Below are 14,236 nucleotides of genomic sequence, written 5' to 3'. Positions count from 1 at the left end.
GTCATTATTGTTGTGATTCTATAAACTAACAAATTAATGGAGAGAAAAGGATTGGCTTAACTAGTATTGAAGATAATTACTTACAATTTTACTGAAGCTTACAGACCTTTAACCCCTGAGAGGAATATTCAAACAGATGATACATGCACACAGATGGATTAGCATTTCAAACAGGACACGTCAGTGGTTTTTAGCAGCCAGGCTGCGTTTTATTGAGTAAAAATTATATATATGTTGCTATAGGAAGTACACAAACATAAAAAAAATAAATCAATGCTTTTCCACTAACAGTTCAAATGAAGTATAAAAATAGCACAGAATCTGTTCTTTTGAAATGCCTTTGCACTTTAGATTCATAAAAAAGAAAAAAAAAATCCTCAAATGTGATTCTGATAACAGATAAATCACAAAAAGGCTTTAGTAGTAAAAACAAGTAGAAACTGTTTTCAGATCTCAGTCACACTCAAGCCTACAAATACACACTCAAATGGTTTACATCTAAATAATACAAGATATGAAAAAGCTATTGATTAATATGCTCTATATTGTGCTATAATATTACAAATTTCAAGCAAGCTTTATACTGTGTTAATATATACTGTATGTGTTCGCAATATAAAAAGTCTTAAAGGAGCAGTTACAAAAAAGAAAAGGAAAACTTTTTTTGCGTACTGTTTTCAAGCAAAACATTCAACAGATTCAGCAGTATTAATGAAGCATGTAAACAATTACTTTTTGGTTTTTTAAAAATGACTTTAAAATCAGACTTAAAAAGTAAAAAAAGGTTCCTGGTGGCACTTTAAGGGGCCTTTTGAGCACCATAGAGAAGTCTTGCATTTCTAAGTGAACGGGTCATTTAAACACGAAAAAAGGCTTGTGCATTTTGTGTAAAAAAAACAACAACAAAAAAACGATGTAGTTCTTGGTTAAAACAAATTAAATTGAATTAAAACACATGTAAACCTTTCTATTGATACAGTACACAAAACACTGTGTAAAAACAGTTCCAGTGATAAAATACAAGCTTGATATATATACAGGGCATATGGGGGCAGAAAGCTACAGTATATATTCACAGAACAGAGATCCTATAGGAGGAGTGATGCACAGTTGCCCCTTTGTCTGAGGTAATGCCCATTTAGTTTGATTTGGTGACAGCCAACAGTATTAAAAAGCAACAAAAAAGATATTTCAAAGGACTACACCAAGTTTCTGTGAGTTGTGGTACCAAATTAAAACTGTCCAGTAAATTGGTCTGTTTGGTGAACATGCAAAAACATACAGCATGGGATGTAACTGCAAGCAAAAAACTTATACTAGCTGATTCATTAACAGCTCTGTAATGGTACTGGCCTGTAGAAAACAGCCTTTATTGTTATTAAAGAGCCGTAAAACTCCTGATTACTGCAGTAACTTGTTTAAGTCTCACAGGACAACACTTCCACACACTCGTGTTTGCATGTGCACCACACAGACCTCAGTAAAAACCAGCATCATTAAGATGATTTTCATGGCAGTCATTTTGTCAGTTTTTCTGGAAACCGAAAACCTCCTTAAAAACAAAAAGTAGTCAGTGCTAGTTCACAAAAACATGTCGTGTTCACCAGTGTTTCCCATCATTTTGTTGTTTCTTTTTTTCTTTCTGGAACACTCACTCTTTCCTGGATTCAAATGATTTTTTTCAACCAGGATCACCTACATGTGGAGACACTGGCATTACAGTAAACTAAACATCTACCGTAGGATAAATGTCATCACTCTTAGTTTTTCTTTAGCTGTCTTGAATGGTTGACAAAAGACAAAACCCATTCTCTATGTCTCTGTTTTTGCATTGGCTCGATTCAAGTATTTGTATGTAGCTCTCAGGGAAATGTTGCTGTGACATTATAACAGAATAACTCAAAAGTTTCACACTATCTATACAAAAACATGTTTATATAATCTTTGATTAAAGTTTTTTTTCCTCTTTTTTAACTAAGCTATTTTGCTCATTTGAACTCATCTCAAAGTAAAAGACAAAAAGTAAAACAACAACAAAGAACAAAAAGTGTAAAACCAAAATCCTGCCTCATTTCCAGGTTAGTTTCTGCTCCACTAGCTTCCAACACTCTGTATTTTCCTACACAGGGAGTCTTTCATTGTGTTTTTGAAAAACTCGAACATGAGACTAACTTTTCTTTCCAGATTTAAATCTGAATAGTAATAGTAATAATCTGAAAACTACAGCTCCCATGAGGCTTTCACAGTATTTCTGTGGCTAAGACTTGTGGGATATGTCACTATGATATCAAACAAAATAATCATTTTATTTTAAAAGGGATGCTAGATTTTTACCATCCAGTACAGCTGTAGATATTTATTACCTTAATTTCATTATGGACAGAAAAGAACAGTATCATGTCCCAGTGTTTTACAAAGACAAATACGAGGTTAAACTGAGGCTAGTGGAACAGTAGGTGGCCCAAAAAGCAGAGCAGGACTTCAGCGGTCTGTTGTGTGACTTTGGTTCAAGTGAGCTTTAAAAGTGTTTTTGTTCAGATTAACAGCCTCTTCCAGCGCCCTGCCTGTCAGCCATTTTAATCATCAGCTAAATGGAGGGATGAGCGACCTCTGAAATGATAAAACAGTTTTGGTACAGAGCCACTTAAAAAGTTGTACCGTTGGTGTTGTGTGTTGCTCTATTTTTCTACAACTAGTAAGTGTTGTCAGCTTAAAAACAATGAAACAAAATCAGATAAAATCGTTGCACAGTCCTAATGTTCACAGACCAAACAAAGGAGTGGGTGCCGTCTTCTTTCCCTTTAAACTCCTCCAGAGGCTATGCACCCTACTGGCCTCCAATACAGATGATATAATCAGTGACACTGACTGGCTGCACTTTCACCTGACCTTTGACCCCCCTTCGCTCTCGGACAACATCGGTGATAAACAGCCAAGGTGCTCACCCATGCTGTATTTGTGTATCTCTGTGTTAGTGTGTGTTATGTATGTTTAAGGCTGCAGTGCATTATCACCAGAATCCAGAAATGTCTGGACACAAACAGCTACTTTCACTACTTTCCCAGCTTCACTGATTTTTAGTGAAACTGGCCGTCTGCCTGCCGACAGAGTGGATATAACTTCCAGCTCTTTACAGGGTTTGGCTGGCGGCAGATGAGTCTGGAAGCCAGTATCACGATAGAAAAGCTGGTGTTTATTCACAGGTGGCGTCTGTTTGCTGGTGGCGCGTGGTTTCTATTCACAGGCGAAGTAGTCTTTGAGCGGTGCGAACAGATGCCTGATGACAGGGACGCTCCAGGACCGGCCCAGGAGTTTCTGTCGGGCACCGCGACCCATGTTGGACACGTCTGTGTAGTGAACGGGGAAGCCGAAGATCCTGTAGGTGAAGAAATACACAACGGGCATTACAGTAGGCGTCATAATGATGCTAAAGCTGCTTAAATCCTAAGATAAATGAGACTTATACTGTATATTTGTGTTCTGCTCACCTCTCCAGCTCAGTGCACCACAGTATGTCCTCCTTCCCGTTCATCAAGACGGGGAAGTGCTGGTCTTTCCCCTGTTTGATGGAGTTGGAGCGAGTAGTGATGGTGCGCACCTTTCCAAACTACGAGACAAGAAATCCAATTTCAAACAAATGCAACCAAGAACAGCCAAGTGAAAACCTTAACATAATTAACTTCATCTGTATTCTGTAGATCTCTGACCTTCGCAACTCTGCCGTGCTCCAGACAGTCCTGCAGCTCCAGCTTGTCCATCCCAGAGGCACAGAGAGGCCTGAAACAGACATTAAAAACACTTAGTCCTCCACACAGAGAGAATATAAAACTGCTCTTTCGTGCAGATATTAGCCTTAGAAACTCAGATGTGTTTTTGATGTCAAGCGTTTGCCCACCTGTTCATGCCTGGCAAGTTTCCCCAGAAGTATCTGGCACGGTGAGCTGCAGAAACCTCGATAGCATCAATCATGACAGGGTTACACTGAAAAAGAAACACACAGTGATTACCCATAGACCCATGACACAGAGTACAGCTCTTAAAACAGCTCTCCAGTCCCTGTGACTCACCTCCAGGAATCGTGAGATGTCCCTCTTGTCGTTGACGCCCATGGCCACCACGTTCTCGAACATCCAGAAGAACGGCCGGTGCTCTCCTTCTTTGGGCTTGGCCTCGCTCAGCAGACGGTAAAACTCGAAGAACAACCTCCCTGTGCCTTCTAGAGCAACAAAACACCATCAGTGTCAGGAAAACATCACAAACCTGCTTCAGTACAGAATGAATATCTCCCTAACAGGGTTTAGGAAAATAACCACATCCCGGAAACTAAAAGTATTCATCTACTTACATGATAATGATAATTAAATTAACTTGGGTTTCCAGTGGACTTTAATGCAGAGTTGCTCAAATACTGCACCATATTAGAGCATTTAAATGAACACTAATTTACAAACACATCATTAAATAAGTCAAAATGGAACTGCAGCATGACTTTAACAGTATCAGGGACAAATACATAATATGAATGGAACGTCCTGTGGCAGGTACCTACCATAGAGGCCTTTCCTTGCAGGATTGACGATAGAGAGGTCGTTGCAGGGACTTCCTCCAATCACTAGATCAAATGGACCCCACTCCTGAATCTGAGAGACAACAGCACCACCTAGTGTTAGACTACTGCATCAATAACCCAACAAAATGACAGTGGAACAAGTGTATATCTTCTAAAACTTTAGTTTTTTAGATACCGATAAAAGATTGATTTAACTTTTTGTGCACTCAGACACAGTAATGTAGGACAATTATTTTAATTCAAGTTTAATCTGTCAATTAATTTCTGGACAAATCAATTAATTATTTTGTCCATAAAATGAAAACAGTACAAAATGCCTCTCACAACTCTCTAAAGTCCAAGTTGATGTCTTGTTTTGTCCGACCAACAGGTTGAAGAAATTCAGTTTAACTAAGAAAACCAGCAGGTTCACTCACTGATAGTAATTTAACCCACCACATAAAGTCTAACATCTGTTCACCCTTTGTCCTCTTTTTACCCTTTCACCTACAGAACCCTCCTCCCCCTCCCCCTCCTCCTCCTCCTCCTCCTCCTTCGCTGAAGACAACAAAGAAAGAGAATGGAAGAGATGAAGAGAAAGAAAGAAACAGGAAACGGAGCGAGAGACAAAGAGAGTGGGAGGTGGAGGTGGGATGCTCTTATTAATCAACTAATAGAGAGCAGAGCCATGGACCCCTGGACACACACACACACACACACACACACACACACACATACACACATAGCGTGACTAACAAGTGAAGGGGTTTCTGAGGGGATTTACAGAGGTTGAAGCTGCTCTTTGTCCTCCGCCCTGAACCACATCACTGCAGCTGCTGGCCTCTGGTGGTGTGTGTGTGTGTGTGTGTGTGTGTGTGTGTAACTAAGGACCGAGGGATTAAGGCTGAGCCCAGACACCCAGACGGTCCAGTACAACACCGCTCAGACTGAACCAGGACCACTTTCAGTATTTTCTTCCTTACGTTTTTCCTGGTGATGTTCCTGACATCGTGGACGTACTGGATCTTTCCTTCATGTCTGACAACACCCACTGAGATGGAGTCCTCACACACCTCTGATGCTATGTACTGGTCCACCTTAAAACCCAGATCTCTTAAAACCAGGTAGCCTGTGAACAGAAACAGAGACACAGTCTGCATGAAGACGTACTGAATGAAACATCAGCACAAATACACTGTGTCTCACACACACTCATTCTCACCAGTGGCGATGCCGTCAAACAGGGAGAGGACTCTGATTGGTCGTCTCTGCTCTGCAGGGACTGCTGGGTAAATCTTTGGTTTCTCCTGGAAGATAAAGATAAAAAAAAGTTGCAGGGGAAATGATGAAAAGTCTCATTTTAGGTTTCTACATGGCGCTCTCAGGCAGAGAATGATTTCTCTGTCTACAATGAAGGGAAAGTTTGAAATTCTCCAGTTTCATTCTTTCTGAAGAGATATGAACGTAATCTGTCAACAGTGAAACATTTGGTGGCAGATTTTTTGATTACAACACTGCACATTCTAAAAAAACATCCCATTTTCTTATCTTCATTCCTGGATGACTGATAATCTGAGCGGCTGATTTCCAACACTGGAATGTTACACTATGATGCAATCATTACAAAAATATCTGACAAATTACCACAGCAATGAATTTTCACTCTGACTCAACCTTCACTTTCAGCTTCAGACAAATTCAATCTCAAACATTAAAAAGTTTATATTTTTCAAAAAAATGAGAAAAAAATCAACAAAGTTACAAACAAAATGCCAGTTTACTCAGAAAGATCCTCAAACTTTTGCCCACATCTTGAAAAATAACCAAAGTGACTTACAAACTCCTGTCCGTTGTCGTTGGCGAAGAACTCCTGCAGCTTGAGGCTCCAGTCGTGCCGCCGTTTGAGGACGCCGTACTGCAGCAGCGGCTGGCACATGTAGCATCTCCAAGGGTCCAGATACCGAGCGTTGTTGGACGCTCCGGGGTTGACCAGGATGTCCAGACAATCGACACAGAAGCACCTGGACGAGGACAGACGACAGGAGAGGAGGTGAACGGACGCACGCACACATTGGCAGAGAAGGAGTAGTTAATTCATGGCATGTGTGTCTTCATGTGTACGTGTGTGTGTGTGTGTGTCTGACCTGCAGCAGTTAGCGTTGCCGCAGAGCAGAACCTCTCGACCTCCGCAGCAGACGGTGCAGTACGACTGGTAACCGTCGTCATCGTACATGTAGGACATCTCCAGGTACACGTCCTAAACACACACAGAAAAATAACGTGTTAACACAACCTGAATTATAGTCAGTGCGTCTCAGTAGTTTATATCATTTAAACTCCGCAGGCAGCAGATGCTGTTTTTGTCCGTGCATGACCATGAACTCCTGGCACGTCAGGTGTTAAATTGATGCTGACTTGGCAGAGACTTAACAGTTTGTTGATTTAAAATATCTGGTTCAGTGAGGGGAGTTTCTGAAGAGGATTTGATCCAGTTCATTACTCAGGGAAACTCAGCAGAGGTCATGAGTAAAACTTGTAACGATAATAAGGATGTGAACAGACAAGTTTACGTGTCTGACATGACTGGTTTTATGACTTTGGCAGCGTGGGCTCTTTAGTTTGAGGATGCTGAATTTCATCTTGTGAACACCCTGGAAACCTGGTCAAAGCCTCCAAACATTATTATTCTTATTGATATACTTGTGTTAATTATTATTATTACAGAGTTAAGAAAAGGTTTTACAACTCTGACACAGAGACAGGGTAATAATGATGATGGAAAAAAACACAATAAAAAATATTGTTGTTGTTGTTGTTGTTGTTGTACCTTGCATGTTTGGCACAGGCCTCCTTCAAACAGTGGGTGGAAGGTTGCTGCTCTCATCTTTCCACAAGAGAGACAGAAATCTGCCAAAACACACACACACACACACACACACAGATCAATCAACAGCCGCGAAAAGCAAAAATGAAACGACACAGTTAATCGCTCATAAATCAATTCACATTAGTCGTTAACAAACAGGAACACATGATGTGAAAGAGTCTTTACCTTCTATACAACTTTTATTCTTCAGAACTTCATTCACCATTTGTTCTGAGAGAGAAGGACACAAAGTGTTAACGAGCAAGTTTCAACATTTTCCTGCACAAAAAAACACTTCCTAAAGGTAAGGTTCCTTATTTACAGAGGTCGTTTTTCTAAAATATGTATCCAGCATTTTGTAAAATGTTCAGTGAGCTCGTGTCTTGGGTTCTACCTCTGCAGTAGGACTCCTCGGGGGCGGCCTTGTTCTTACAGAGGCTGACTCTGGGCCTCTTCGCGCTGGGAAAGTACTCTGGCAGTGAAACGTCAAAGACATGGTGGTCCAGAGGGTTACTGTCTGCGGGGGGGCAGAAACACACAGATCAGTCTCAGTCTTATTCCCTGGTTAAATTCAGCCACATTAGCTCAGGGTCCTGCTGCTTTGCTCACCGGCACTGTGTGTAGGTTTGAGTCCCTCCTCTCCTTTGGGCAGGAAGCCACCGTTGGCCCAGTCCAGCATGGGTTTGACCTGGTCCTCTGGATTGTCTGACTCACAGGGAGGAAACGTCTTCTCCGCCCGGACACTGGCCATCTGAGACAGACATGTTAGACACCGTGAGACACAGGACACATGAAGCCTGGGTAGCTCAGCCGGTAGAGCATCAGACTTTTAATCTGAGGGTCCAGGGTTCAAGTCCCTGTTCAGGCGATGCATCTCCATTTAATCAGGTGTTGATTCATTATGAACTCTGCAGTGGAGCTTAAACAAGAGTTTCTGTGTCGTCTCTCACTTATCAGTATCTTTAGACATCCCCCCAATGAAGACACTTAAAGAAGATTAGAAAACTACAATTCAAGGCCAAAGATGAGGAAAATAAAATCATGAACGTTAATTCAAGTTTCATTAAAATCAAACTGGAGTTAAGTTGTTTTCGTCCTTTGACCTTTAACCAATTAGACGACAGCATCGTGTTTCAAAGAGCAAAACACAGTGACAACATGAATCAGACATCAGTGTTTACACCTGAATGAGAGGCGTTTGAGAGATGACCTTTGATTTTATTATAGCGCCCTCATTAGGCTGATCAGTGTCATTTTAAAATACTGGAACAGCAAGTAAAAGGTGCATATCCAAGATGTAAGAAACATTAGAAGTGAATGTTTAGACCTTCTCCTGTTTTTCTAATCCTTTAAGAGCAGAGACAGGAGACTGACAGGACGGCAGAGAGAGGGTGAAAAGGCAGAGGCGGCTGTTTTCTTAATAAGACAGGGCTGAGGCATCACCGCACAGAGGGATGACAGGATGTAGACGGGGCGAACGAGGCAGACAAAACAAAGTAGCCACAAGGAGAAAGAGAAAGAGAGAGAAAGAAAAACAGCAGCATGAAGAGGCCTGTGTAACACTGTGTAAACCTAAACACACATCTGTCAGCTACATCTCTTTACGCAGACACACACCAGCGTTCACAGAGATAAACACACACAAATACAGGTGTTTCTATACAACATAAACCACTGAAAAACAAACAGAGAGAGAGAGAATGAAAGATGGAAAAGAGTCGGAGGTGCAAACAAAAAAAAGTGGGAGACAAAAGAAAGAAAGAAAGACTATCAGTCATTCAGTGGAGTTTCCTCAGCTGTCAGTAGCTTATCTTAATGATTGATTCATTTACTAATTAATTGTATGGTCTGTAACATGTCAGCAAACAGCCTGAGGTGATGCCTTCAAATGTCAGGACGATGTGTGGTGAATTTTCTACATGTAGAGATTTGGAATTTGTTCTCACAAATTTACTGAAAGACGTATTTATCTGTCAGCTCGACATGTGGCGCCAGAAATGATAAAAAAAGTCTTTCTACGACAGAGTCAGGAGGAAACAGCCCTGGTATGTGTCTGTATGGTTTTGCAACGTTAACAGATCGGTGGTGCAATCAGGTGTTTACTGACTCTGACATCAGCCTGACACTCACTCAGGATGAGACGCAGTTTTCTGACACGCATCTGTATTAGCTTTAGTTGGCTACTGACACACCACACACACCACACACACACCACACACACACACACACAAACGTGTAAATGCACTTCCAGTGAACCAGTGTGTTCTTGGCAGGGGAAACAGTCAGTGTGTTTTTACAGCAGACCTCAGATCTGACACACAATTAGCAACTGACACCTCCCAAACACACACACACACACACACACACAGTTGTAAAGGTCATAACAGTTCAGTTCAGCAAGTTTATGTTAGCTCAGGCTGTGCATGTGCCCTGTTAAAATAATCATCAAATAATCAATCTGTTCAACCAGGAAAAGTTTTACCACATCAGAATTTTTCTGTTTCGGAATCAATAAGATATTTTTCTGCTAAAGTGTTTTTGATTCATCAGAAGTTCACTCTAAAAATGACAGGTTTGTTTTTACACAGAACAATCTGATGTCTGAAATGTAGAGGACTATTATGTGTCTTTCCAAACTGTAGAATATGAAACACTCACTGATGTCGTCATGATTCACACCAACTGAACTGTTGGTTGTCGGGTTTTAATAAACAGATGAACGAGCCGAGCCTGAATCTTACCTCCAGTGCCTGGAAGATCGCCCGGCGGTACGAGGCCAGTTTGGTGTAAGAAGCCTGGCTGAAGAACTTGGGGAAAGCAGTGATGGAGTCCAGTTTGTCTGCTGAAACCTGGGGACAAAAACATGGCATCAAACAAAGTACGAGATGTACAACCATTATTTGACTCTCCTCCCTCTCTCCCTCTCTCCCTCCCTCCTGCAGTCTGCCTGTTTTTCTTTCCCTCCTCACCTCAGAGAATTTGCCGTCTCCAAACCACTGCAGCCATCTCATGCCGTGGCTGGCCTGCCGTTTGCCGGTGGCGCGCCACGTCACCACGATGCCAGGCCACCAGGAAAATCCCTTGATCTTCCCCCACACCAGCTCGCCGATGCCAAAACCCTTGTTGTCCTGGATGTAGGAGGCAGAGGAGAGGGAGAGAGAGTGAGGATAAGGTCACGGTCGTGTCCTTCATACTTATATCAATGCAAAAACAGGGTTATTGTCTGTGAAGGAAAGACAGACACAGAAGGAGAGAAAAGGCTGACGACCAAATGTACAGACGTTTATATTCCACACAGGAAAAAGCAGGTTTGAGAGTCAAGTTTTTAATTTGACATTTTTTGAAGAAACTCTTCCTAGCACCACAGAAGCAGGGAACAGAGGAGAGCAAACAGAAAACAGGACGTTTGGCAGAAATATCTTCCTGTATCGACGTCTTGGTGAGAAGAAGAGGAGACATGAGAACATGGCAGAGAAGAAGAATGAAGACTCATGGTTTCAGAAACGTGTAATGGTATCTGTATTGTGCAAAAGCTGAAAAACCCCCTAAAAGATGAAAAATGAAAACAACAGTCTGGAATAGAAAGAAACATGTCAACGTTCTCCTATAACCACGGCTACAACTGTGGAAAGACTGAGTGGATTAGTAAAGACAGGAAAGAAGGACACATGTTGAATGTGGAGGGAAAAGTTTCCCTTCAAAATCAGATTTTTACTAAGATTAAACATCTAAACTGTAAAAGCATAATAAACATAGACTAAAGAGTATTCGGTCACCTTGGCATCACTCTACACCTGAGTGAAAATGTCTGTCTACTCTGATTTCCTCATTTGCTTGCTTTGCACTTCAGCCTTTTTGAGTGCACGACGTTTAAAGAAAACACCCAACATCACTGATAAAACCATAATTGACTCATTTTTCTTCCTCCTCTCTCTTTAGAAAGTCATGTGTGCTGGTTTCTGAGCAGGTGGGATTTCTATGCTTGCAAACAAATCCCAGCAGAGCCCCAGAGCTATGTGATCTTTCAGTCCCGTCTTAGGAGAGAAAACCCATTAGGCTTTGTAACGGAGCCTGACTCCACTAAAGGATGTCATGCTCCACTGGGTTCAGCCGGCATCGAGTGAAAACACACACAAACGCACTGAGATGCATCGGCGTACACATGTAACGTGAGGCGGCGTGCACGCAGCGGTAAACACAGACGGACGGTGTAGAGACATGCACAGGACGACATGCAGACATGAGTGTGAGCAGAGTGTCTCTAAACAGGCACACACACACACAGAGGCCCTGCTGTGCTGACTGGTGGTCATCATGACCTGAATGAAACTATTGATACTGAGCAAACACAGCCAGACTCTGTGAATATGTGCGAGTGTGTGTGCGGCCACCTGCACCAACACAAGGCCAGGTGGAGGAGGTTCTGTGGTCTGTGAAGGGAGTTACCCTCCTCCTCTTTCTTTCACTGCCAAACCTCTACTTCCCCTTTTTGGAAATATCCTCTCTCCTGCATGGACACAGCTTTGACTCTCCCTTTCTTTCCCCGTGTTCTTCCTCAACCTTTCTCCTTCCACTCGTCTCATTTTGACTCAAGGACGCTCGATTCTAGACTCTAATATCTGCAGCTTAACCCTTTAAAATATAAAATCAAAAACATTAAATATTCAGCTTTTCCACACAAGAACAAGTCAAGGAATCACTTGCACCTTCAGGCATGTTCAGCACCTGCGTACATCCTGTTTTTGCTTCTTACTGATTCATTTCTTTGAAGAGCTTCCAAGTCATCTATCTGCCCCTATGGCAGGATGAAAGTCCTGGTATCTAATTCTCCCCCCTCCATCTTTTTTCCCTCCTCCATATGCTCCCTCGGACACACTCTCACACATCTTACATTGTACTCCGGCTGGGTCTCAGAGCTGGACGAGGTGCTGCTGCTCTGGGCCGAGTCTTTGGAGTCTTGTTCCATCAGCTCCAGACGGGGGGCCTCGGGAACCTCGCTGGACACGGCAACGACCACCCGAGGACCACCAACGCACTGAGAGAGAGCAAGAGAGGAAGGTTTATTAGGCTCAAGGGGACATTTGTGTGAGGGCAAAAGAGACAGGAGAACACAGAGAAAGAAAAAATCAAATCAGATCGAGTGTTGCAGCTTTTTACAGAATTCTGCTGCGTTTCTGTTTATCCAGCTGTCACTGTCCCGCCCCCACGCCACTGTCAGAGGGGTGTTTGAGTGTGTTTGCACTCTTTACCTGAGAGCAGGTTGTTATGAAAACCCACACAGATCAAATCTCCACCACACACTCGGTCAAACACACACCACCCACATCACCTTCACTGTCAATCACTGCAGCTGCCTCAGAGGCAGATTCATGCTCCTGCTTTTAACTTTGGAAAAAACAGTGTAACAAAGAGAAGACACTCTGAAGGCTGAGTGTTTACTCTACAGCTTTGACATCGAAACACAAAAAATAAGAATAACAGACAGAAACCACCATGTGATGTGTGTGAGGTTCTTCTATGTGAGGATTTCCTGCTGTTCGTTGTCATATATGATAATAAATGAAGCCTCTCTGGGTTTCAGACTGATGAACGAACCATCTGAAAACATCAGCTTCAGCTTCAGCTGAAAATCTACATGTGTTTAGTACCAGGATATGACCTTATGTCCATATTTTCTCCTCTTACTCACTTACTTTTCTGCTGCATTGCAAAACAATGATCACAGACAACTGTGTTAAATATGGATCAAAAGAATGTGTGGTGATGTTTGTGTTTATCCTGGTCCAGAACATGTGCTGACAAACAGCAGCTGATTCAGCAGACTGTTCTGACGTGTGGTTAAATCAAAATTAGGTCTGAGACGAACGATCCAAAAGAAGGAAACGCCAACGAGGAGGAAAGTTGATTGAAATGTATGATGAATGACACACACAACAGCATGTGAGCTGCTGGATGAAAAACGTCACGTGGTTTAATGATTTCAATCAGTGCATGTTTCTGAGGAATCACAACACTCCTGCCTGGGGTAGAAAAAACGAAAACTGGTTCAGGTGGCTTGTGTGTGTGTGTGTGTGTGTGTGTGTGTCTGTTAGCACTTTGTATGTGTGTGTTTATTTACCAGTAACATGCTGTTCTCCTGTTTGCGGTTCTGTCTGCGGGGTTTGTTGTGCGTGTGCGGCGTCAGACCGGCCTGGAAGATGGTCCTGGGTCGAGGTCTCTGTCTCAAACCCAACTGAGACGCTCCTGAAGCCTTTTCCTGTAAACACACACACACACACACACACACAGTGGATTAAATGTCGGGTTTCTACTTCCCTAAAGATGATTTATTAACTCCAGGAGCGAGTGTGTGTCTGTAGTTATACCTCGCTGTAGGAGTCCCAGGTACTTTCCTCCTCCTCTGACTTCTTCCTGCTCCTTTTCCTACTTCCCCCTGAACACTGGTTACCATCTGGAGACGGAGAGCAGGACATCGACAGACGGTTAAACAGATGGCAGAAAAGAAACTCAATATTTTCATGCAGCAGGTCGGTACAGACACGAACACCAAACAGCAGAAAGACCAGACTGAAGACAGAAAGTCCCCAGAACAAGGAAGAAGATGAAGTTGGCTGAGGTACAGATGCCACATGCCATGAAAGGATTTGACACAAACTATGAAGTGTTTGAACTTGTCTTGTGTATTTTCACTATAATTTGAGCCAATCTGCAGAGAGCAAGGAAACTACAGAATAAGGTTTTAGCTATATGGATGTGAGAGGGTTAGCTGAAGCTCACGTTTCAATTCAAATCCACTGTGTTGATGTGTGTGTGTGTGTGTG

At 42.4% G+C, this 14,236-nt stretch overlaps 1 protein-coding gene and 1 non-coding gene across 6 annotated transcripts in view; one reads left to right on the top strand and one right to left on the bottom strand.

The window, feature by feature from the left end:
• Nucleotides 1-184: 184 nt before the first annotated feature.
• The window catches only part of dnmt3bb.1 (DNA (cytosine-5-)-methyltransferase 3 beta, duplicate b.1), a 39,912-nt gene continuing 25,860 nt past the window's right edge, over nt 185-14,236 (bottom strand). For 4 of the 5 annotated variants that reach the window (XM_051071466.1, XM_051071467.1, XM_018661480.2 and 1 more), the window contains exons 4-22: nt 13,781-13,866; nt 13,534-13,671; nt 12,307-12,450; nt 10,385-10,543; nt 10,157-10,264; nt 8,025-8,166; nt 7,810-7,932; nt 7,602-7,646; nt 7,377-7,456; nt 6,694-6,806; nt 6,387-6,570; nt 5,772-5,856; nt 5,533-5,678; nt 4,550-4,640; nt 4,068-4,216; nt 3,896-3,981; nt 3,708-3,777; nt 3,489-3,607; nt 185-3,376 (exon numbers count right to left, since the gene is read on the bottom strand). In XM_051071466.1, coding sequence (XP_050927423.1) covers nt 3,235-3,376; nt 3,489-3,607; nt 3,708-3,777; nt 3,896-3,981; nt 4,068-4,216; nt 4,550-4,640; nt 5,533-5,678; nt 5,772-5,856; nt 6,387-6,570; nt 6,694-6,806; nt 7,377-7,456; nt 7,602-7,646; nt 7,810-7,932; nt 8,025-8,166; nt 10,157-10,264; nt 10,385-10,543; nt 12,307-12,450; nt 13,534-13,671; nt 13,781-13,866 — 2,210 coding nt within the window. In that variant the 3' untranslated portion in view covers nt 185-3,234. The remainder of the gene's footprint in view (nt 3,377-3,488; nt 3,608-3,707; nt 3,778-3,895; nt 3,982-4,067; nt 4,217-4,549; nt 4,641-5,532; nt 5,679-5,771; nt 5,857-6,386; nt 6,571-6,693; nt 6,807-7,376; nt 7,457-7,601; nt 7,647-7,809; nt 7,933-8,024; nt 8,167-10,156; nt 10,265-10,384; nt 10,544-12,306; nt 12,451-13,533; nt 13,672-13,780; nt 13,867-14,236) is intronic. The other variant, XM_018661481.2, reaches the window with a different exon arrangement.
• trnak-uuu (transfer RNA lysine (anticodon UUU)) lies at nt 8,211-8,283 on the top strand. Its single transcript has one exon. It is a non-coding gene; the product is annotated as a tRNA-Lys (tRNA).

Source organism: Lates calcarifer, linkage group LG6 (genome assembly GCF_001640805.2).
Source record: "Lates calcarifer isolate ASB-BC8 linkage group LG6, TLL_Latcal_v3, whole genome shotgun sequence".
Taxonomy (NCBI): Eukaryota; Metazoa; Chordata; class Actinopteri; family Centropomidae; genus Lates; species Lates calcarifer.
The sequence above is the reverse complement of the archived record's forward strand: the minus strand, read 5'-3'. Positions and strand labels throughout refer to the sequence as shown.